At 42.3% G+C, this 25,739-nt stretch overlaps 1 protein-coding gene across 1 annotated transcript in view; it reads right to left on the bottom strand.

Moving 5' to 3' along the window:
- MON2 (MON2 homolog, regulator of endosome-to-Golgi trafficking) overlaps nucleotides 1–25,739 on the bottom strand; it is a 461,654-nt gene that overhangs the window by 319,339 nt on the left and 116,576 nt on the right. Inside the window, 1 exon segment of the mRNA XM_030215834.1 lies at nucleotides 5,022–5,147. Within this exon segment, the coding sequence (XP_030071694.1) occupies nucleotides 5,022–5,147 (126 nt within the window).

Raw genomic sequence — 25,739 nt, 5'->3', positions numbered from 1 at the left:
TCCAAAGAGATCATCCCCGACACAACGGACCAGGCACGGATGCTGGTCAAGCACTGAGGCACACTCAACGGTTGCCATCTGCCACTGCTGACTGGCACCCACCCTCATGAACTTACCGGAGACCACCTCATGGCCGACATCGGGGGCTTGCATAGACTGCAGCAGAAAACCTGCTCGTTCCTACGGTGAACTCCACATCTCTCGCCGAACAGGTAAAGAAAGGCAGTGAGGTCGGATCGGACCCGGTGGCGACCGCGTGGATGGGATAGGGCGCAACAGAACCATGACCCGCAACAGTAGCTTAAATAACTGCCTGCTTGCTCAACCTTGCCTTGCTATGGCTGCATATATTGCTTTAACTCGATTTAATAACTAATGCTCTGCTTGCACTGCATGCTTGTACAAAAGGCCTAATTACTTTCAGCTAGATCTGGGAGTTTATACTCTGCACTGCTTACTTTAACAGGAAGACTTAATTTAATTTAATTTAATCTAACTGCTCCCACGTCAATTTGAAAAAATGTATGCTCTGCTTTGTTTGCTTAAAATAGAGAGCCTAATTGCTCTCAGCCCGATTTGGGAGTCCATTCACTGCTTCGCTTGCTTTACATAGAAGGCTTTAACTGATTCCAGCTAGATCCAAAAGTCTAAACTCTGCATTGCTGCCTAAAATAGAAGGCTTTAACTGCTTTTATCTCGATTTAAAAGTCTATACTTTGCATTGCTTGTTTTAAATAGAAGGCTTTAATTCTATGCACTGCTTTCAACTAGGATTTAAAACTCTATACTATGCTTTCATTACTTGACTGCTAACCAGCTGAATATTTGCCACAGTGCCTAAACACAGATATGAATATCAGTAAAATACTCCTAACCATTCATTGTCTCACCATACTCTTATACGCCAACACAACACACAACCCAGGTAACAATAACCCCAGTACATACAAATCACACAGCACTCACATACACACAATGCCCACCTTAAAGAACATCCATAATAACTTACCCACAACAAACCAACCCTACGCACCACCTACCAACAACTCACCAAACCAGAGATACAACAACCAACCTAAAGGAAAAACCTTCGAACATGAATACCACCAACAAAGAGAGGATAACAACAACAATAACAAATTTAACAACCGAAGAAACAGACAATTAATAAAAATAAACACATCAAACCCCCCCACAGACCTACATCGATCAATCCAACTAGGATACATCAATGCACGATCAGCAGTAAGTAACTCAGTAGACATACGCGACTGGATTACCACAGATAAGTTAGACCTTCTATTTATTACAGAAACCTGGTTCCATAGCCCCACAGACCCCGCCATCTTAGAAGCATGCCCACCAAACTACAAAATCACACACTGGACAAGAAGTGGAAAAAGAGGGGGCGGAATAGCCATAATTTACAAGCCCGAATTCACCATCACAACCACGGGTGAATCTTCCTCACCACAACTTGAAATCACATCGTCAAGAATTAATCACTCAAACCTAGTTGGACACCTCGATACAATCTTATTCTACAGACCACCAGGAAAATGGAAAGACTCCCAAACACAACTCATGGACTTCATCTCGAACACGTGTTTATCTGCCACAAATATCCTTTTAATAGGAGACATTAACCTACACCTTGAAGATGACACCTCAACAGGCACACGAGAATTCAAAGAATTCCTACAACTCTGGGATCTACATGTACCCAACACGCAACCAACACACAAAAAAGGACATACATTGGACATCATAACACACAAATTGGACCTGGACTCAGTTATCACACTCACCAACACAAGATGGACACCTACATTATGGTCAGATCACCATAAAGCAAATGTCTCCCTCTATTGGCAAAAAACACACATGAACATAATCAATAACCACCAGCGAACTACATACACCACGAGAGGAAAAATAGACCCCACAACATTTTGGCAAGAGATCTACCAGAACGAATGGTCAACCACTGCTGACACCATCCAATTCCTACAAGAATGGGACGATCTATGTACAACAACATTAGACAAAATCGCCCCGATCCAAACCAGAACATCACACAGAAAAAAATCAAACCCATGGTTCACCGAAGAGCTGAAAAAGCTTAAAACACAAGTCAGAAAATTAGAACGTGCATGGAATAAAAAAAGAGATGAACAAACACTAAATGCCTGGAAACTACTTCGGAGGAAATACAAATATACCATAAAACAGACTAAGAGACTACACTACAAGACAATAATAGGACCAAACTACAAAGACACACATAAACTCTTCCACCTTGTGAACAAACTGTTAGACACCACACCAGTTACAAACAACAGCAAAGATATACCAGACGTTGACAGCCTTGCGAAATACTTCAAGGAGAAAATTATACAGTTACGACTTAAAATACCTTCCAGCCAAATCAAATACGCCTCACTCCTAGACTGTCTAGAACCAGAAGACGGCATATACCCAGCAGACAGAACCTGGACCGAATTCGAATTATTATCAGAAGACCTCATCTCCGATACACTTAAAAGATATGCTAAATCCAATTGCAAACTAGACATATGCCCAAACAACCTCATGAAATCAGCTCCTCAACAATTCATATCAGACCTAACGAACCACATAAACTTCATGCTACAAAATGGACTTTTCCCAAAAGAAAAAGGAAAAATTTTACTCACCCCAATACCCAAAGACACAAAGAAAAGCGCAAGAGAAATAAATAACTACAGACCAGTAGCATCCATACCACTAACAACCAAAATAACCGAAGGAATTGTAACTAAACAACTCACCAACTATCTAAATAAACACTCAATACTACATGATGCCCAATCAGGATTCCGATCTAATCATAGTACAGAAACAGTATTAATTACCCTCATGACCAAATTTAAACAAATGATTGCAACCGGCAACAACATACTCCTCCTACAATTTGACATGTCAAGTGCCTTTGACATGGTTGACCACGGAATCCTACTACACACACTTGATTATTTTGGCATTGGAGGAAACGTCCTAAACTGGTTCAAAGGGTTCCTAACCATGCGTTCATACCAAGTCACATCAAAGTCAGCCACGTCTGCCGCATGGACGCCTGAATGTGGAGTACCACAAGGATCACCTCTCTCACCAACCATCTTCAACCTAATGATGATCCCCTTAGCAAAACTCCTATCAAACCATAACCTTAACCCATATATATACGCTGATGATGTAACAATATACATCCCTTTCAAACAAGACATCAAAGAAATCTCTAATGAAATCAACCAAAGTCTACACATCATGAACACCTGGGCAGACGCATTCCGTCTGAAATTAAATGCCGAAAAAACACAGTGCCTGATACTTACTTCCCAATACAACACGAAGGAATTCACCACTATAAATACACCAAAACTAAACCTTCCAATCTCAGAAACACTAAAAATCCTTGGAGTTACCACCGACCGCCACCTAACACTCGAAACCCATGCAAACAACACAACAAAAAAAATGTTCTACTGCATGTGGAAACTGAAAAGAATAAGACCATTCTTCCCAAGATCCGTCTTCCGCAGCCTAGTACAATCCCTCGTACTCAGCCATCTGGATTACTGCAACTCACTGTACGCAGGCTGCAAAGAGCAAATACTGAGGAAACTTCAAACAGCCCAGAACACAGCAGCCAGACTCATATTCGGAAAACCAAAATATGAAAGTGCTAAACCATTACGAGAAAAGCTACACTGGCTCCCACTCAAGGAACGCATTGCGTTTAAAGTATGCACACTAGTCCACAAAATTATTCACGGAGAAGCCCCAGCCTACATGTCTGAGTTAATCGACTTACCGCCCAGAAACGCTAAAAAATCATCCAGGACTTTTCTCAACCTCCACTTCCCTAACTGCAAGGGCCTGAAATACAAAGCGCTGCACGCGTCAACCTTTTCTTACATGAGCACGCAGGACTGGAACGCGCTGCCACGTGGCCTGAAAACGATCTGCGAACAAACCAACTTCCGCAAATTATTGAAAACACATCTCTTTGAGAAAACTTACGGAAAGAACCAAAACACATAGATCCACACTCAATGTTCAGTCATACATCAACACATCCACTATGAATTTCCTATCCTGAAACCTCACCACACATATACCTCTACTCACAAAAATGTATACCATTTGTTTTTTGTCATGATATATTGCCCCTTAGCTCCTCGTTGTTTCCTTCCAATGTCTCAACGTTCTTTTCCATCGATATATTCCTTAACGTTACTTTGATTTTGTCTCGTATAACTCGTCACAATGTAATCCATAACCGAATTGTAACAAAATGTATTTCCATCATTCATAATGTATTGTAAGCCACACTGAGCCCGCAAAAAGGTGGGAAAATGTGGGATACAAATGCAATAAATAATAATAATAAAAATAATACATGCTGGTAGTTTCATGAATTAGTGATCCAAAAGCCCTCTAATAAAAATATGTCTCAGTGATGAACTAGAATAAAATTTACATCTGCTCTCTATAATAGCTAAGCATAATGAACATTTTTTTAAAGGCAATGACAACAATCAATAGAAATAAATCTACTTAGTTACCAAATTTAAAAGTGACAGAATTCACATACAGATATGTCTCTTAGCACCAAACTTTTGTTGCAATGATTAGGAAGGAAAAATGATCCAAAATTAAACATGAAAAAAATAATTGAAAGCCAAACAAAATACAGAAACCTACTGAAGATGAAGAATCTCCCTTTGGGGAAGCAACCATGTTAATAATGCAAAATAGTGTCATTCAACATTTTACAGTTCTATGTTCTACAACTAAAACACTGAGGATATTTAAGAGTCAAAAGATATCTGGAATCTCTCTTAGGTAATCTCTTCTGATTCAATATTTGATTTCAGTTTTAGGGGGGGGGAAACACAGAGTATCTCTCATTACTTATACAAGTTAGCTGAAAGAAATAGAGATCAAATATATTACTTTTGATCTATCAAAAGCCTTACCTCTAAAAAGACTTGTGGAAAGTCATTCAAGACTGACTCAAGAAGTTCCAAACCAAAGGTCCGGGTCATTTCTGTCATGCCTACCAACCAGTAAGGAGCATCAGCATTAACCAGCTGACAAAGATCCTGGAGAAACAAAGAACCAAATATGTATTCTGCTGCATGCCTGGCAAATGTTCATCTGTTTTATCCCCAAGTCCTTTCACTAATTCTGTTGATGACTTTCAAAATGAGCTACAATTTACTATACCATTCCTGCTGATTTTTACAAAAATCAAAGAAGGCAGGTACCTATCTGTAACTGATGTTTTCTATGAACAGCCAGTTAAGTAAATTACTCATGGGTGACATCATCCAAAAGACCTGACAGAACATGCCTTAGCTCTGAGGCCCACTCAAACTACAGAATAGCTAAGAACACACATTTTTTTTAAACTCTAGAGGGTTGCTTTGGAGTTTCTGTTTAATTAGTTTGAAATACAATTCAATATCATCATGACAAGTTATAATATCTGGACAGAAAAAATGAAAGTAAAAACAATAAAAAACAAAATCACAATTGCACCAAACAATAAAACAAGAACTTATACAATAATTACAGACAACAAAGTACAAGCTCCTAAACTCTCCCACTCCATTCACCAGACACTGCAAGATCCTTCAGTGGCTAAAATTAAGTTTTGACCACTTATTTATAATTCTAGTAGGTAGTTTTTAGTTTCAACTCATTGGGAGCTACTGCATCATCTAGATTCAAATGTAAGCTCTGTAAAGGCAGGACACACATAGGGTTCTTTTGAGTGGATCAAAATCATCAAGCAGGAATGTAGGGAGGAGGAAAGGTTGTTAAGCAGTGCAGAATGTCCAACTGGAACACCTGTCAAAGATAAAAAGCCTAAAAATCAATCCTCAAATTAAAAGACAGTGCAATTCCTTCAGTAAAGGCATACAGTCCACTTTTTGACACTATAAAAAAAGCTTTTTTTGTTTTACTTTAAATGTTTTTATTTAATTTATACAAAGCCAATGCAAAGTCTAATGACAACCAAACTTCAAAATATGTAAGAAAAAATATTCATATGGCAAATCAACATACAAACCACAACAGAACAATGGCAAGAGGTTTGGGTTCTGATAGCCTCCTACCTTAAAGTTCCACCCATCCAGGAGCAGATAGCCCTCCTCCTCCCCATCCCTCCCCCCATCCCTCTAATCACCCCTCTCCCAACATGTCAAAATTAGGGAACTAGGGCCCATGCCTGATTTGACAACAAAGGCTAGTATGTTATAAATGTAACCTGTTCAGAACTAAATTCCTCATTCTTGGAGATAATGATTGTATATAAATATGCCACACTGCCAAAAAGCAATTTCTCAGCTTAAGAGTAAGATCCACCGGGGAGGAAGTGATGTCACCACTGAAAGATGGCCGCTTGATCGTGGAGCTCTGCTGGTGCCTGAGTTTAATTGCTGGATACAACAGGGAAATCGACATAGATTCCTCCCAAAACAATCTTTTACAGCTCCCTGAAAGTATGGCAGCGCAAAAGAAGCTTGCTAAATTTATGTTCAAACGTTTTTTATTGACATTATTCAACACCAACATTGTCATACAAGCTGTGCTTCAATCTAACTATATAACAATTATTAACTAACATACAGCATTTGTACATTTTGTCAACTTTTTACCTCATCAATTGTACCAATCCTCCCCCCACCCTCTCCCTTTCCCTCCCTTCCCCCCCCCCCCCCCCCTTTTTTACCCCAGACCTGGATAATCATTCAGTATCAGCCTTTTGAGTTCACCCTGTATTTAGGAGTAAACTGCGGCCTTTATGGCTTAGACTGTGCAAATAAGGGCCCCATATAGCCAAAAATGTGACTCTCTTTTTCTGTGAGAACCGAGATTCTCCCGCCTCCCATGACACCAATTGATGTAGCTGATTTCTCCAGTGCCAGTATGCCGGAGGGTCTTTGACCGTCCAATTCTGTAAAATGCATTTCCTTGCCAATAAGCTCATCTTGCGGAGCATTAATGTTTCAAAGCGATTTCGCCCTCTAAAGGACCCTGGAATATCTAAAATCAACTGCTGAACTGTCCCTAAGATCCTCAACCCTAACCGCTCCTCCCAAAATCCTCGAACTCGGGCCCAGAACCTTTTCAAAATTGGGCAGCTCCAAAACATATGCAGCATCGTGCCAGGATGTCTTCCACATTTAAGACATTCCGGGCTACGGTTCCCTCCCATATGTGCTAACTGAGCTGTAGTTACATATCCCCTGTGGATACAACGATAGGCACATTCTCTCAATCGAGCATCTGATATTAACAGGGGTATTCGTGCTATTGATTTAGTAATGTCCCATGATGTCACCACAACCCCCAATTCCTTTTCCCAAGCACTCTTCAACTGTCTATAGTCCCTAGGGGGCAGCCATCCTGATATTGTTTTATGAAGTGAGGATATCGTGATTCCTCCCTCACCAAAAGAGTGAAAAAACTCCCGTATCCTCACCCCCAGCCGAGTTCTCAGAGGGTCTGCTGGTAAAGAAATGATATAATGCCGTACTTGGCGTATAGCAAATTTATTCCCCCATGAGTCGCCTACCCTTCCAGCTAACTCCTCGTCTGTAAGAGGCTGCCCATCTTCACCCACCAGATGTTCCAATTTGGAAATTCCCCGTCTAGCCCATTCAACAAAATATTGGCTTGACAATCCTGGCAAAAATGCATTGTTCCCACGTATGGTTATTAAATCTGTTATTGTGGGGTCCCCTCCTAGTTGGCGTATAATCATTCCCCACACCTCTCGAAGTGAGCGCAGCAGCACACTTTTATTGAATCCCTGCGGTAAGTCTCGCGTTTTGTGGTGTAAAAGCGAAAATAAATGATAAGGTTCCCAGAGCGCTGCCTCCAGCGTCGTAGGAGTATAATGTTGCGTATCTAAACACCAATCTCCCAGGTATCGCAAATGACATGCTTTATTGTATAATTCCAAATTGGGCATACCCATTCCTCCTCGGCTCCAACTCCCCACTAACCGTGAGAAGCGAACCCTTGGCTTCTTGCCTCTCCAGCAGAACTTTGATGCTAATTTGTAAAAACTCTTTATGTCTTTCCGTCGGAGCCAAATTGGGATGGTCTGCATCACATAAAGCCATTTGGGAAACAACACCATTTTAATCATGTTTATTCTCCCTAACACTGACAACGGCAAATCCATCCATCCTTGTAGCACCTGCTGTGTCTCCTCCAGTAACCGAGTAATATTCAGATCATATAACCGCGAAATATCCATGGGCATCAGGATTCCGAGATACCGAAAAGAGGTTTGCGCTTTCCTCAGAGGGAACTCGCCTCTCCACCGCCTCCACACGTCCTCCGAGGAAGCCAAGGCCTCCGATTTTTCTAGATTCAAACTGAGTCCCGCATAATCTCCATACTCGGAGAAGATCTCTAATAGAGCATTCAGGGATTCTTGGGGGTCAGTTAAATGAACCAAGATGTCATCTGCGAAGGCCGCTACCTTAAAGACCTCCCTTCCTATCCTTACCCCTGCCACCGCTTCCTGCTCCTCAATTTCACGCAGCAGTGGATCTAGTGATAGCACAAATAATAACGGGGACAGAGGACAGCCCTGACGTGTTCCCCGGCCTATTTCGAATTCTTGTGTCTCAATCCCATTCACCGATATTCTCGCCTTTGGCGCGGAGTACAGTGCTTTAATCCCTGATAGAAATCTATCCGTGAAGCCATATCTCTGAAGAACAGCATATAGGAAATTCCATTTTACTTTATCAAAAGCTTTTTCAGCATCAAAGCTTATTAATAAAGAGTTTTCCTTCCCCCGACATCTAGCTTCTAATGAGGCCAGCACCTTGCAAACATTCTTGGTGATTTTCCGTCCCCCTACAAACCCCACCTGAGATTCGTGTATGAGATTCGGCAAGATTCTTGCTAATCTGTTCGCTAGTATCTTAGCCATCAGTTTCACTTCATAATTTAGCAGCGAAATGGGCCTATATGATTCAACTAGTTCCGGGTCCCTCCCTTTCTTGGGAAGTACTATAATACAGGCTGTATTTAAATCCGGAGGCATCCTTTCCTGCTCGATTAATTTGTTAAACATTGCAGCTAAAGGCTCAGTGATTTCTTCTCCCATGATCTTGTAAAATTCCGCTCGGTAACCATCTGCGCCCGGCGCCTTAAACAGTGCGCTTTGATTAATCGCCAAAAACACCTCATCTGGAGTAATAAAAGCATTAAGTTGCTTTGCCTCCTGAGGTGATAATGTTGGTAATCCCATCTGATCTAAATATGAGTCTCCCGACAGACCATCATCCGGCGGGGCCTCATATAGTTTTTTGTAATATTGATAGAAGCTCTCACTAATTACACCGCGGAGAAGCCGGGGCCGGGAAAGAGAACGGTTCAGAGAACAATGACATGAGGCACCAAAATGGCAGTTGAGAATTCAGACTCTGATCTGGACAGGAATTTATGACACGCCTTCTGCTGCCTGGCCTGCTCCAGAGGGAGCTTATCAACCAAGTCCGCCAGTTGCCGCATCGTGTTCTGCAAGTGAATGCTTGTGTAGGACTGAATTTTGGAGGCGAGCATAACGGCCTGATACACCTTTCTCCCAAAAGAGTCCAGGGTTCTAGATTCTCTTCCCGGGGGCGCTGAGACAAAGTCTCTAGAACTCCTGGCTCTCTTGAGAGCGGAATCCACAACCATAGAGTCGTGAGGTAACTGAGACTTACATAAGTACATAAGTATTGCCATACTGGGAAAGACCAAAGGTCCATCGAGCCCAGCATCCTGTATCCAAAAGTGGCCAATCCAGGTCACAAATACCCAGCAAGATCCCAAAAATGTACAAAACATTTTATACTGCTTATCCCAGAAATAGTGGGTTTTCCCCAAGTCCATTTAATAACGGTCTATGGACTTTTCCTTTAGGAAGCCGTCCAAACCTTTTTTAAACTCCGCTAAGCTAACCGCCTTTACCATATTCTCTGGCAACGAATTCCAGAGTTTAATTACATGTTGAGTGAAGAAAAAGTTTCTACGATTCGTTTTAAATTTACTACATTGTAGCTTCATTGCATGCCCCCTAGTCCTAGTATTTTTGGAAAGCGTGAACAGACGCTTCACATCTACCTGTTCAACTCCACTCATTATTTTATAGACCTCTATCATATCTCCCCTCAGCTGCCTTTTCTCCAAGCTGAAGAGCCCTAGCCGCTTTAGCCTTTCCTCATAGGGAAGTCGTCCCATCCCCTTTATTATTTTCGTCGCCCTTCTCTGCACCTTTTCCAGTTCTACTATATCTTTTTTGAGATGCGGCGACCAGAATTGAACACAATATTCGAGGTGCGGTCGCACCATGGAGCGATACAAAGGCATTATAACATCCTCATTTTTGTTTTTCATTCCTTTCCTAATAATACCTAACATTCTATTTGCTTTCTTAGCCACAGCAGCACACTGAGCAGAAGGTTTAAACATATCATCAACGACGACACCTAGATCCCTTTCTTGGTCCGTGACTCCTAATGTGGAACCATGCATGACATAGCTATAATTCGGGTTCCTCTTTCCCACATGCATCACTTTGCACTTGCTCACATTAAACGTCACCTGCCATTTAGACGCCCAGTCTCCCAGTTTCGTAAGGTCCTCTTGTAATTTTTCACAATCCTCCCGCGATTTAACGACTTTGAATAACTTTGTGTCATCAGCAAATTTAATTACTTTACTAGTTACTCCCATCTCTAGATCATTTATAAATATGTTAAAAAGCAGCGGTCCCAGCACAGAGCCCTGGGGAACCCCACTAACTACCCTTCTCCATTGAGAATACTGACCATTTAACCCTTCTCTCTGTTTTCTATCTTTTAACCAGTTTTTAATCCACATGTTTGTTCACCCCTTCAAAGAAATGTAATAAATTGGTGAGACAAGATTTCCCTTCACTAAATCCATGTTGACTTTGTCTCATTAATCCATGCTTTTGAATATGCTCTGTAATTTTGTTCTTAAAAATAGTCTCTACCATTTTGCCCGGCACCGACGTCAGACTCGGGACTTCATCAACTCAGGTTCTCCATGAATCCAATATTGGGACTCAACTTTCTTGGGAATGGTGGGATTAGTTAATGGTTTCATCCTGTTCCGCATAAGTGTCTCTTTGAGCACATTATGCAAAGGAACCGTGGATGACTCCTTAGGTGGTAAAGGATAGTCCAGGACCTCGAGCATCTGAGCCCTGGGCTCATCCTCAGAAACCACTGGAAAGGGAATAGTCACAGACATTTCCCAGACAAATGACGAGAAGGAGAGACTCTCCGGTGGAGAAAGCTTCCTCTCAGGTGAAGGAATTGGATCAGAAGGAAGACCACAAGACTCCTCAGATGAGAAATACCTGGGATCTTCCTCTTCGTCCCACGAGGCATCCTGATCGGTGTCGGACAAGAGTTCTTTCACTGCAGTCCTGAATCGGGCCCGTCTCGACGTCGAGGAACCATGTCCTCGATAGCAATGCCGAGAAGTCGACTCCCCTGCTGGCGGCGATGAAGCTCCCTCCATCGAAGTCAACGGGGAGTCGACCTGGGTAGCAGCCAATGTCACAGGCAGCACTGGCATCAAGGACTTCACCACGGGCATAGAGCCAGCTGCCACTTCCACTGACAGTGCGGAAGGCGCAAGCACCTCCGGCACCGGAGCAGACTGGTGTGCCCTCCAGGAGCCTGGAAGCAGGGCTCAGATGTGCTCGTCTACAATCGCCATCGAGCAAGGTTGCGGGGTCGGTATGGGAGCCGGTGTCAGAAGTTTCTGAGGCTGAGGAGGCAGTACCAGGCTGCCCAAGGAACAACACGTCAACACCTCCTGAATAGAGGGTGAGCGATCCTCTCAGAGCCAACGCTTCACAGGTGCCAAATCTCTCGACGCCCAGGAGCTCCCGGTACCGTGCTTGGAAGGAGACCGATGACGGTGCTTGCTTGCCTTCGCTCGATGCACGTCATCCAGACTCCTCGGTACCGACAAGGAGGATGTGGAATCCACATGTCTCCTCGGGGTCGGGTCTGAGACTGGTCGGTCCTGTGGGGCCTAACAGCAGGAGGCTTCGAGAGAGGTGCAGACCCACTCGACAGCTCACTGCTCCCAGGGTATGTTGGTCTCCAGACAGCTATTACCTGTACTCCTGAAGTCGATGCAATCCCTGGTGCCGATATCTACCTCCGCCGACCTCGGTACTGATTGTCGACCATCGACGCCAAGGAACCAGGTCGAAGCTCCAAAAAGACAGTCTTGAAGAGCTTTTTCCTCGACGCCTGTGTCCGCTTTTCAAGCTAAGACACAACTTACAAGCGTCTGGGCGATGGTCGGGCCCAAGGCACTGAAGACAACCACGCGTGGGGGGTCAGTGCCTGAGATAGACCAGCTGCACCGAGTACTCTTCTTGAAGCCACTGGGAGTACTCGATGACATCGACGGAAAAATAGCTGCAGCGAAGTAAAAATCCGCGATTGTGCCTAAAAGAGGAGCACAAAAAAAGGGGAAAGACCACAACGAAACCGAAAGGAAACTTAAAGGGCAAGAAAAACTAAAAAATATAGGGAACTTTTTTTTTTAAAAAACTTGGTTAGAAAAAGAAAACCCCAGAAGGTTCAGACAGCAAGACTCTCCTCCTGGGCCTGAGAGAGAGACCGCAAAACACAGTGCCTCTCTGTCGCAGAAAGAGAAAAAAACTGAACGAGAACGCTCACACGGCGAGCAGGAAGACGACCGCGCATGCGCAGGGCGTGCGATTTGCACACCAGAAGGCTCTAGCAAAACTTTTAAAATTTTGCTAAGGGAAAATTTCCGGTTCCCGGGCCGCCGTGGACGTCGACCCAAGTGTGAGAACAAGCAGCCTGCTTGTCCTCGGAGAAACACTATAACAAAAATAAAAGGATCCGGGGATGTTCTTTATCATCAGGATAGGGAAATTAGAGATCAATTTCTACAATTCTATACAACTTTATACTCTAAGGGTGCAGGAGCCCCAAGGTCAGAGATACATAAGTACCTGATGGAGCTAGGTTTAAAAACACTTTCTGACCCTCAAAAAGAAGAGCTGGATTCCCCAATATCTTTAGATGAAGTGTTCAGGGTAATAAAAGGTCTTAAGGGAAGAAAGTTCCCTGGGATGGATGGGTATACAGCTAAATTTTACAAAATCTATGCTTCAGAGTTAGATCCTCTCCTGAGGAGGGTGGGAAATGCATGTTTCTCAGGCCAATCTTTGCCCCCTAGTATGCATGAGGCGGAGATATCGGTTCTTTTAAAACCAGGTCGAGATCCAACAGTATGTAGATCCTATAGACTGATATCCCTCTTGAATGTAGATGTCAAAATTTTAGCCAAAATAATGGTGGACCGTCTGATCAAGGTACTTCCCTCGTTAGTCCATGAAGATCAGTCAGGCTTTGTATTTCAAAGACAGGTAGCTGATAACATTAGGTAATCCCTGAATATAATCTGGGGAGCTCAGAGGCAGGGGGATTCACTGGCTTTGTTAACAACGGACGCTGAGAAGGCCTTTGATAGGGTGGAATGGTCCTATCTGTGGGAGGTTATGCAGTTCATGGGGTTTGGGACTAAATTTGTGGGCTGGCTGCAGTGTCTATAAAAGTCCCCGGTAGCTAGAATTAAATGGAGGATATTTGCGCCAGATTATTATTCAGAGGGGTACTCGCCAGGGATTTCCTCTATTTCCCTTGCTATTTGCTCTTTCTATAGAACCTCTGGCCCAGAGAGTTCGTTCATTATCAGACATTAGAGGGGTACAACTTAGGAGGTGAGAGCATAAGATAGCATTGTTCGCGGACGATATTTTATTTTATGTAGGAGCCCCATTGCTGACACTGCCCATCGTTATTAGGGAGCTTAATAAATTTGGTGGTATCTCGGGCTTCAAAGTTAATTATGATAACTCCGAATTAATGGGGGTTACTATCTCAGATCAAGAGATCGATAGTATGTTGCAGTCTTTTGCCTTCAAAAAAGCGGATAGGTGCTTCCGGTACCTAGGTATTCAGATATCACGAGATTTAACTCAATTGTACTCATTAAATTATATCCCTCTATTTAGGGAGCTCCGGAGGGATTTAAGTGCATGGAAGAATGGGTGGCTATCGTGGTGGGGACGAATATCAGCAATAAAAATGAATGTCTTACCCAGGTTGCTATTTTTATTTCAATCTCTTCCGTTAAGGGTACCTAAGGGAGAGCTAATGCGCCTTCAGATTGAAGTATCAGGATTTGTACGGGGAGGGCGCTCTGCTACATTATCAAGGAGGGTAATGTGGGGGGCAGTAGAGCAGGGGGGTAGGGGCATGCCTAACTTGACGTGGACTACAGGGCAGCTCAATTAAAACAGATAGCGGAATGGACCAAGGGGGTACAGTATCCGGTGACTATTTTGGAACAGTATTTTGTTCCAGATTGTTCTCTAGGTGCTATCCTCTGGGCCTCAGTCTCAGCTAATACCTATAAGCAATTGATGCCTAACTCATTTATTTCTCATTTGTTGACACTGTGGAGCACTTTAAAATACAAACTGCGTGGCACCCGGGCTCTGTCGACTTATGCACCGATTACCCAGGAACCTGGCTTTCCAGCAGGTCGACAAGGAAGGGTATTTTCAGCCTGGTCTCGGCGAGGCCTAGTTAGATTTTGAGATTTCATTGATGTAGGCGAAATTAGGACTTTTGGTGAATTACAAGTCTCATGCACTGCCTGCCTCAGATTTTTTTGCCTACCTACAGATTAAACATTTTATCTTAAGGCAGGGATGGCTGAAGACTGACCCGAAGGAGACGGAGCATCTGGACAACTTATGGGGCTCTATAGATAAGATGGGGAAGGCAATATCTATGCCGTATCACCACCTCAGGGGGCATGATTTTGTTAAACTACCCTGTATGTTGGCATGGGAAAAGGATTTGGAATGTGAGTTAAGTACGGCAGAGTGGAGAGCGGTATGTTTGGAGGTGAAAAAAGCATCTATATGTGTGCTAATAAAGGAGAATGTGTACAAGGTATTAAAGCAGGTGGTATTATACACCTGACCGGATGAAGATCATGTTTCCAGGTTCCACTGATCAATGTTGGAGATGTGGAAGGGATACTGGTAGCTTTTTTCATGTGTGGTGGTCATGTGCTTCTCTACAGACGTTTTGGCTAGAAGTAGCCCGAAACCTCACTACAGTTCTTGACTATGTGTTTCCATGTGAACCCAAGTGGTGCCTATTGGGCTTGGGGAACAGGAGAGGTTGGAAGTGGCAGTGACGTGTTAAACGCCTTTGTCTAGCTGCTGCAAAGTTAATTATTGCCTCCCACTGGAAGCAGAGTTCTGGACCTAATATACATAGTTGGATATCGAAGGTCAGTGATGGCGGACCTAGAGAAATTGACAGACTGCCGAATAGGGCGGTTTGACCCAGAGGTGGCAGAATGGACACATTTGGACCAAATATTGAAAGTAGCTTGAGGGTTATATACTATAGGGCACATAGGGGAGGGGGATTTGGGTAGGATGAGATAGGGTGGGAGGGAGGGAGGGAAGTTTTAGAAGCAGAAAGGGGGGGGGGGAACTGTTTTAGGGTGGACAATTGGGAGGGAGGGGAGATATAGTTTGAGTTTTTGTAGTAGAAAAGATTAAAGCTTCTGCGTTAACTGTTTGTACTTGAGTAACTGATCTTGGTTGAGGAACATTATCATCATGTGTGAACTTTTCAATAAAAACTTAGCTAAAAAAAAAAAAAAAAAGAGTAAGATCCACCTATGTGGCTTCCCACAACAATAGAGAGTGTAATTGATTTAACCACTGCCAAAATGAAGAACCCTCCACCAAATGGACCCAGTGTCTATATGCAAATGCTAGGAGTCTAAGAAATAAGATAGGAGAGTTGGAATATACTGCACTAAATGAAAAATTGGATATAATAGGCATTACTGAGAACTGGTGGAAGGAGGATAACCAGTGGGACACTGTCATACCGGGGTACAAAGTATATCGTAGTGATAGGGTAGACCGGACTGGTGCAGGGGTAGCACTGTATATTAACGAGAGCCTTGACTCAGATTACAAATTCAGCAGGACACAAATCACACCTTTGAATCATTGTGGGTTGAAATTCCATGTGGAAAAGGGAAAAGGACGGTGATAGGAGTGTACTACCGTCCGCCTCGCCAGGATGAGCAAGTAGACGCAGAAATGATAAAAGAAATCAGAGACGCAAACAAAATGGGCAATGTGATAATAATGGGTGACTTCAATTATCCAAATATAGACTGGGTAAATGTAACATCGGGACACGCTAGAGAGGTATAATTCCTTGATGAAATCAAGGACAGCTTTATGGAGCAGCTGGTGCAGGAGCCAACAAGAGAAGGAAAAATTCTAGACTTGGTCCTTAGTGGAGCGCATGATCTGGTGAGGGACGTTATGGTACTGGGGCCGCTTGATAACAGTGATCATAATATGATCAGTTTTGATATCAACCTTGAAGTAACTATACACAGGAAGTCAAATACATTAGCGTTTAACTTTAAAAAAAGGAGACTATGATAAAATGAGAAGAATGGTTAAAAAAAAAACTTAGGAAGGCAACTGAGAGGGTAAAACTGTACAACAGGCATGGACGCTGTTCAAAAATACCATCCTGGAGGCCCAGGCCAAAAATATTCCACGAATTAGAAAAGAAAGACGGAAGTTCAAAGACAGCCGGCGTGGTTGAAAAGTGAGGTGAAAGAAGCTATTAGGACTAAAAGAAACGCCTTCAGAAAATGGAAGACGGAACCATCTGAAAATAACAAGAAGCAGCATAAGGGGTGTCAAAGCAAATGCAAGGCGCAGATAAAGAAGGCCAAGAGGGATTACGAAAAAAAGATAGCATTAGAGGCAAAAACAACATAGCAAAATTTTTTTTCGGTATATTAAAAGCAGGAAGCCAGCAAAAGAATTGGCTGGGCCACTGGATGACCGAGGGGTAAAAGGGGCAATCAAGGAAGATAAAGATGCAGCGGAGAGATTGAATGAATTATTTGCTTCAGTCTTCACCGAGGAAGATTGGGTGGGATGCCAGTGTCGGAAATTGTATTTCAAGCGGACGAGTCGGAGAAACTTACTGACTTCACAGTAACCTGGAGGACGTAATGGGGCAATTCAGCAACTGAAGAGTAGCAAATCTCCTGGACGGATGGTATTCATCCTAGAGTACTGATAGAACTGAAAAATGAGCTTGTGGAGCTACTGTTAGTGATATGCAATTTATCCTTAAAATCGAGTGTGGTACCGGAAGATTGGAGGGTGGCCATGTAATGCCGATTTTTTTAAAAAGGTTCCAGGGGAGATCCGGGAAATTATAGACCGGTGAGTCTGACGTCAGTGCCGGGGAAAATGGTAGAGGCTATTATTAAAAACAAAATTACAGAGCACAATCCAAGGACATGAATTACTGAGACCAAGTCACATGGCTTTTGTGTGGGGAAATCTTGCCTGACAATTTACTTCAATTCTTTGAAGGACTAAACAAACATGTGGACAAAGGGGAGCTGGCTGATATTGTGTATCTGGATTTTTAAAAGGCATTTGACAAGGTACCTCATGAAAGGCTACAGAGGAAATTGGAGGGTCATGGGATAGAAGGAAATGTCCTATTGTGGATTAAAAACTGGTTGAAGGATAGGAAACAGAGAGTGGGGTTAAATGGGCAGAATTCACAATGGAGAAGGGTAGTTAGTGGGGTTCCTCAGGGGTCTGTGCTAGGACCGCTGCTTTTTTAATATATTTATAAATGATTTAGAGATGGGAGTAACTAGCGAGGTAATTAAATTTGCTGATGACACAAAGTTATTCAAAGTCGTTAACTCGCGACAGGATTGTGAAAAATTACAGAAAGACCTTACGAGACTGGGAGACTGGGCGGCTAAATGGCAGATGATGTTTAATGTGAGCAAGTGCAAGGTGATGCATGTGGGAAAAAAGAACCCGAATTATAGCTACGTCATGCAAGGTTACACGTTAGGAGTTACGGACCAAGAAAGGGATCTGGGTGTCGTCGTCGATAATACACTGAAACCCTCTGCTCAGAGTGCTGCTGCGGCTAGGAAAGCGAATAGAATGTTGGGTATTATTAGGAAAGGTATGCAGAACAGGTGTGAGGATGTTATAATGCCGTTGTATCGCTCCATGGTGCGACCGCACCTTGAGTACTGTGTTCAATTCTGGTCGCCGCATCTCAAGAAAGATATAGTAGAATTGGAAAAGGTGCAGCGAAGGGCGACTAAAATGATGGGACAACTTCCCTATGAAGAAAGACTATGGAGGCTAGGGCTTTTCAGCTTGGAGAAGAGACGGCTGAGGGGAGACATGATAAAGGTATATAAAATAATGAGTGGAGTGGAACAGGTGGATGTGAAGCGTCTGTTCACGCTTTCCAAAAATAATAGGACTAGGGGGCATGCGATGAAACTACAGTGTAGTAAATTTAAAACAAATCGGAGAAAATATTTCTTTACCCAACGCATAATTAAACTCTGGAATTCGTTGCCGGAGAACGTGGTGAAGGCAGTTAGCTTGGCAGAGTTTAAAAAGGGGTTGGACGGTTTCCTAAAGGACAAGTCCATAGACCACTACTAAATGGACTTGGGAAAAATCCACAATTCCAGGAATAACATGTATAGAATGTTTGTATGTTTGGGAAGCTTGCCAGGTGCCCTTAGCCTGGATTGGCCGCTGTCATGGACAGGATGCTGGGCTCGATGGACCCTTGGGTCTTTTCCCAGTGTGGCATTACTTATGTAATACATTTTTCCCCACCAGAAGCGCTTTGCGAACAAAAAGCTTAGCCCTTACCAGCGGCCCACCCAAGTCTCCACCACAATCCAAAACCATAGTTTCATTTCATTTATTTATATCCCACATTATCCAAAGCACATTTGGTTCAATGTGGCTTACATATAACATATTAGGAAGTAACAGTGTGGTTTACATATCAAATCAAATTAAATCAATTCTTGTATATTGTAATATCCCCTTTCAAGGTTTCAGTGCAGTGTACATTCCAGGTGAGACAAAAGTTGATAATGTTAGCATGAGGTATGAGAACAATTAGAGACCAATGGTGTAATGCATGAGACAAAAAAACATTATAGGAAGGATAATGGATGATACTAGGAGATAGAAGTCAATGGATTGTTATGAAAGAGTCTTTGGGAATAGAAAGGTTTTTAGCCTCTTCCTGAAGCTGAGGTAGCTGTTTTCCGTTCTGATGGCAATAGGTAGAGAGTTCCATATTTTAAATCCAAGTACAGGGAACAGAGAGCTGAAAGTCTTCTGATTTCAAATTGTCTTTTGAAACGGTGACACTAGCATCAGTTGTTCTTTCAATCTGTTAGACTGGACTAAATGTAGCAAAGTGGTCTTAGTCAGCAGCTCAGAGGGGAAACCTGTAAGTTTTGAAAAACTAATCAAGCAGCTTTGTACCTGAGTCTTTCAGCTATGGAAAAACAGTGCAGTTTGTTAAGATTAGTTGAAACACTAGTATATCTATTTAATCTGTATATTAGTCTAGCAGCTGTATTCTGTATGATTTGCAAATTTTTCTGATATCAACACTTAATACCAAGAAATAGTATGTTACAGTAATCCAAGTGAGATAAGACTAACATTTGGACTAGTCCTGCAAAGGCTTTTTGGTCGAAGAATGATCTGACGAGACATAGCTGTCTCATTTTGAATAGTGTTTTCTTCCATAGCTGGGTAATTTGGGAAGAGAAGGTGAGTTAAGAATCAAGCAAGACTCCTAATACTCTGGTTTCAGACTCGACTGTAAAGCTTTGACCACTGGACAAAGATATTGATGATGAAACCTCAACTTTCTAATTTTGGAACCACAGGACCATGGTTTTTTGCGCATGTATTTTCAGTTTATTGGTCAGAGCCCAGGTGCTAACTGAAGTTATGCCATTCGCTACAGACAGAGTTGTATCTTTGTTTGATGCTGGTACTGGTAAGAGAAGCAGGATGTCAAACGCTTAGAATAATAGTAGTTCATTAAGACCCAGGTGTACTGAGGCAAGGGATGACATAAAAAAATAGAACAGGATAGGTGAGAGGGGAGCTTCTCTTATTGACCTATAAGTGTGTATTCACTCTGCTGCTCCCAAGTACCTCTCCACTCTCGTCTCTCCCTACGCCCCCCCTCAAGTACTCCATTCTGTAGATAAATCTCTCTGATCCGTCCCCTTCTCTACTGCCAATTCTAGACTCCGTTCCTTTTGTCTTGCTGCACCTCACGCCTGGAATAGACTTCCCGAGCCTGTGCATCTAGCCCCGTCCTTGGCAGTTTTTAAGTCCAAACTTAAAGCCCATCTCTTTACCACTGCTTTTGACTCCTAACCACTACTCACTTGCCCTGTCCTTTATCCTCACCTATTTATTCCCTTACCCTTAATCGTTCTTTATCCTCACCTATTTATTCCCTTACCCTTAACAGTTCTGTTTACCTGTCTTATCTAGATTGTAAGCTCATTGAGCAGAGACTGTCTTTTTGTGTATAGTGTACAGTGCTGCGTATGCCTTGTAGCGCTATAGAAATGATAAAATGGTAGTAGTATTAGGGGAGATCCCAATGGGACCCCATACTTAGGAGACCAGTATTTGGAAAGTCGGTTGTTTTGCTAGACAGAATAGTTTTGATTTGAAAGGAATTCATTGAACCATTTGATCACAGTCCCTGCTAGTCCTATGTGATCCAGGCGCTCGAGTAGCAATGTGTGGTCAATCGCATCGAATACCGCTGATGCATTGAATTGGAGAAGAATTACTTGGTCGCCTTTGCATAGGTGTTGTTTGACATAAGTAGTTAGAACTAGAAGCAATGTTTCCGTACTATGTGATGATCTGAAGACAAATTGTGAGCAGTGTAATATAGAAAACTTTTCCAGATATAAATACAGTTGTTTGCTGATATAGGTTTGTAACACTTCTGTAAAAAAGGGTATGTAGATTGCAGGTGATGTTACATCTAGCCCAGATCCTTTCAACAGCAGAGTGAGAACAATTTTGCCCATATCAGGAGGAAGAGAGATACTTTTTAACAGCTCACTGAGAACAATTTTGCCCATATCAGGAGGAAGAGAGATACTTTTTAACAGCTTACTGAGATCAATTTTGCCCATATCAGGAGGAAGAGAGATACTTTTTAACAGCTTACTGAGATCATCAACTAACAGTTTACTGCTTCCATAGGGATGGATTTGAGTAGGTATTTTGGGCATTGTTCCATAGAAAAATTGGCTCGGGAGAATTTCAACAGCAGTGATCTTACATCCTCAACTGTTAGTGGTTGAAACGATTCCCAGTTTTGGTCAGTTTTGAGTCCTTGGATTGTAGGATCTCCGGTGATTGACGCTGACCTACGGGTTGGACTATTTTCCTCTGTTGCAGTAGCTTTAGATATTCAGACCTAATTTGGAGGATATTATTGGTGAAATGATCAGCTAGGTCTTGGGTGGCGGAACATGTTTTCTGTGAATGTTCATCATCATTAGTAGAAGCTATTTTTTTTTAACTGAGAAAAGTTTTTTTGTTGTCAGGATCATCTTGACCTATTAGGCTGCTATAGTACTGACGTTTTGAATCAGCTACCATCTTTTTGTAGCATTGGAAGGCTGACTTCCATTTGGATTTATCAGTAGTATTTTTGTTCTTTCACCATTGCTTTTCAAGGCGTTGACATTCCCTATTTAGGATGGAGAGTTCCTCTGTAAACCATGGTGAATTTCTTGATGCCTTCACCTTTTTAGTGGTAAATAGAGCAATTTTGTTTAGTATGGCTTTCACCTTGGTATCCCAGTGGGATTTGATCAAACCATATAGGAATGAGGTAGTGAGGGAATCTGTTAGCTCAGACCAGAAGTGACCTCATTGATTTTACCTCTGATGGAAATGAATTTGGAGGACTTGTGCCTGGTTAAGCTTGACATACAGATATCAATGGTGAAATCCAGTTGGAAGACCATGGCTTCCATTTGAATGAACTAATTAAACTATTAGGATAGGAAGTCATGAAGTCTAACATATGGTCTTTTTCATGAGTTGCACTCTTGGAGAATGTAGTTAGTTTGCAGTTCTTCAGGAATGATTTGAAGCTTTGGACACTGGTGTTATCAAGTAACAATGAATGAGGACATATCACCCCCATGGATACCAGAATGTGGAGTTCCCCAAGGATCCCCCCTCTCACCAACTCTGTTCAACCTAATGATGATACCTTTAGCCAAACTTCTAGCCAATCAAAACCTCAATCCCTACATATACGCAGACGATGTCACGATCTACATCCCATTCAAGCACGATCTACACGAAATCACCAACGAGATCAACCAGAGCCTCCAAATCATGCACTCCTGGGCGGATGCATTTCAGCTAAAACTGAACGCAGAAAAAACGCAACGTCTTGTACTCAACCTCACAACAAAAATAAATACTCCACCATAACTACACCATACTTCTCTCTCCCCGTCGCACAAAATTCTTGGAGTCACCATTGATCAAAATCTAACACTTGACGATCACTTGAACACAACGAAAAAAATGTTCCACTCCATGTGGAAACTCAAAAGAGTAAAACCTCTTTCCTAGATATATCTTCCGCAGCCTGGTACAGTCAATGGTAATAAGTCATCTGGAGTACTGCAACGCACTATACGCTGGCTGCAAAGAACAGACTATCAAAAAACTCCAAACAGCCCAGAATACCGCCACCAGACTCATATTTGGAAAAACTAAATATGAAAGTGCAATACTCCTAAAAGAGAAACTCCACTGGCTCCCATTTAAGGAACGCATTGCATTCAAGATCTGTACAACTGTACACAAAATCATTCATACAGATGCCCCAATCTAAATGCTAAACCTCGTGGACTTGCCTCCCAGAAACACCATAAGATCATCACACAAATTTCTCAATCTGCACTTCCCCAGCTGTAAAGGACTAAAATACAAGCTGATACACGCCAATACCTTCTCGTACATCAGCACGCAGTGGTGGAATGAATTACCCACATCCCTGAAAGCTATTGCCGAAATAACTAACTTCCGCAAATCATTGAAGACACACCTCTTCAACAAAGCCTACAAAGAGAACCCATAGCCTCACAAAACCACCTCACTAATCCACCCAGTTATTAAAGTCCATCTTCTATACCATCCTCCATAACACCTTCCTTCTCTCTTCCCTTATTTATTCTTTGTACATTACCAATTGTATCAGATATCACGTAATGACTATGTCATAACAAAACTCTGTAAGCCACATTGAGCCTGCAAACAGGTGGGAAAATGTGGGATACAAATGCAATAAATAAATAAATTTTCCAACTGTAGGTAGAAGTCTCGCAGAAAGAAAATCCTAGAAAATTGGGACATGGCAGTGGAAGTACTCTCTAAAAGTCAAGGTTCTGCCTTGGACCAAGCTCCCGGAGGATTACTGATTACGGGGATAGGATTAGGCACTAAGTTATCTAGTAGGTTCCTGCCTGATATGCTCAAAATGGCTAAGCAAATGCATGTGGACCACTTCATAGTGATAGGTTTAGCGCTCTTTATCAATCTTAAATGTGCACTGTTAAAGACTTCAGAACAGAGTCCTTCCTGAGGGTAGAAGCCACCGATGATGAGGAGAGGTCATGGTGTCTTAGGTGCTCATAAGGTGGGGAGGTGGGCCTATTTTCCATAGAGAACACCTACTACGGTAAGTAGCTTGGTTTTACATTATAGTTTACACGTCTATAACATAATGACCCCGAAGAGTTCTAAGTGGTGCAACCCCCCCCCCCCCCAAAAAAAAAAAAACAATAAGGAGGACAAAACTCCTGGAACATACATCAATTAAAACTATCCAGAAAGAAATGCAATCAAAAGAAAATTTATTTGTAAAATAGGTCACAAAAATAGGTTTTGATGTCTTTCTTAAATGCAAAGTAATGAAAAATTTGCCAAATTTTTAATGGCAATGAATTCTACCGGTGTGGAAATTGATTTTAAAAAGTTAGATTAAACAGAGTTTTATATTTCACGCCCCTTGGGCAAGGGCATTTTAACAGCAAAGGTAATCTGCCTCCTGGTACTGAATTTCTAATTGATAGATGGATTCTGGAGCATATACATGAATTATTAAAAAGGTCATACAACAAAGTTTAAATAATATACGAGAGCTAACTGGGAGCCAAGAGTGTACAGACAGACGCATACTTAGACGATCAATAAATTAGATGTGCTGTTCTGCAATGTTTGAACTCTCCACAGCAGACCCCCATTTAGTCTCACATACAGAACACTGCAGTAGTCCAAGTGTGACAGAACTAAAGATTGTACCAGAGACTTATAAGCTGACTTACTGAAGGACTTAATCCTTCTTAGATACACTACATCAACCGGTTCACCTTTATCCACATGTTTATTCACGCCTTCAAAGAAATTAAACAAATTGAAGAGGCAAGACTTCCCTCAGCTGACCCCATGGTGACTCTGTCCCATTAAACTATGTTTGTCTAACAGCAGAACAGTAATTTCAAGCTTCGTTGAGTGAAAAATATTGTAGGTCTGCCTGGTATCATTTTCAAATATATGGCCACACAGATGTCCCTGCAGAACAGAGGAGTAGCCTAGTGGTTAGTGCAGTGGGTTGTAAACCAAGGGACACAGGTTCAAACCTCACTATAATTTTTTTTTGTAAATGTGATCCCTTTAGGACCTGAAAAATACCTTCTATATCTGAACACCACTTCAATAGGTTTGCAGGTATCTTATATATTTAGGTACAGTAGGTATTTTACTGTTTCTGGACGGCTCAGAATTATTTTTAAAAAAGAGAAAAAGTTAAACTAGGACTTGAACCTGGGTCCCTTGGTTTACAGTCCACTGCACTAACCACTAGGCTACTTCCCTAACCTGATTGCTGCTTTGTTCAGAATGACGATAATACTTGCAGCTGACAGAACCTAGTTTTCCTTTCCAGTTTCACTTTCAGGGGAGAGGGAAGGGGACAGCAACCACTGAGGAATTAAGGAGCGGTCAGGCCTTAATACCTCCAGTGGTCGATTGCTCAATTAGAGCAACTTTCTGTAACCTGGACGTGACAAACAGGTCTGCATAAAAACATCATCAGACATGGACGTTTCTTCCCATTCGAAAACCTCTGTCACACATCCTACTTTTGGGTTCTTCTCAGTCCTGCCCAAAACATGCCCACAACACACCCATCTGCTATTCGGAGAAAATGCCGTGTGAAACATCCAAATTCTGACTTTCACAATCATGATTTGGATGTTTTTAGCAGATAGATGTTTTTTTAAAGGCATTTTATTATGTCCATCTGCTTTGAAAATGAGCACCTATGGGGTCTGCTTTAGTAAGTTTTCTGTTCCAACTGAAACCTAACAGTAAAACAGCCTTAATAATCAAGCCCTAATGGAACTTGTGGTAGACCTCAGACTGGTTGTCTCATGCAACCCCTTAACTCTGATGATAACAACAAGGGAAGAATAGATGGAGAATAGTGACAGATGTCTCAGTTGCTGATTCCTAGGTTTTGGGGCTAGTTCCTAAATTCAAAGAAAGTTCAACTGGCCTTAGATTAATACAACTTGAGCCAAAA

The sequence above is a fragment of the Microcaecilia unicolor genome, chromosome 10, assembly GCF_901765095.1.
Source record: "Microcaecilia unicolor chromosome 10, aMicUni1.1, whole genome shotgun sequence".
NCBI lineage: Eukaryota > Metazoa > Chordata > Amphibia > Gymnophiona > Siphonopidae > Microcaecilia > Microcaecilia unicolor.
This window is presented reverse-complemented; position numbering and strand designations above follow the sequence as displayed.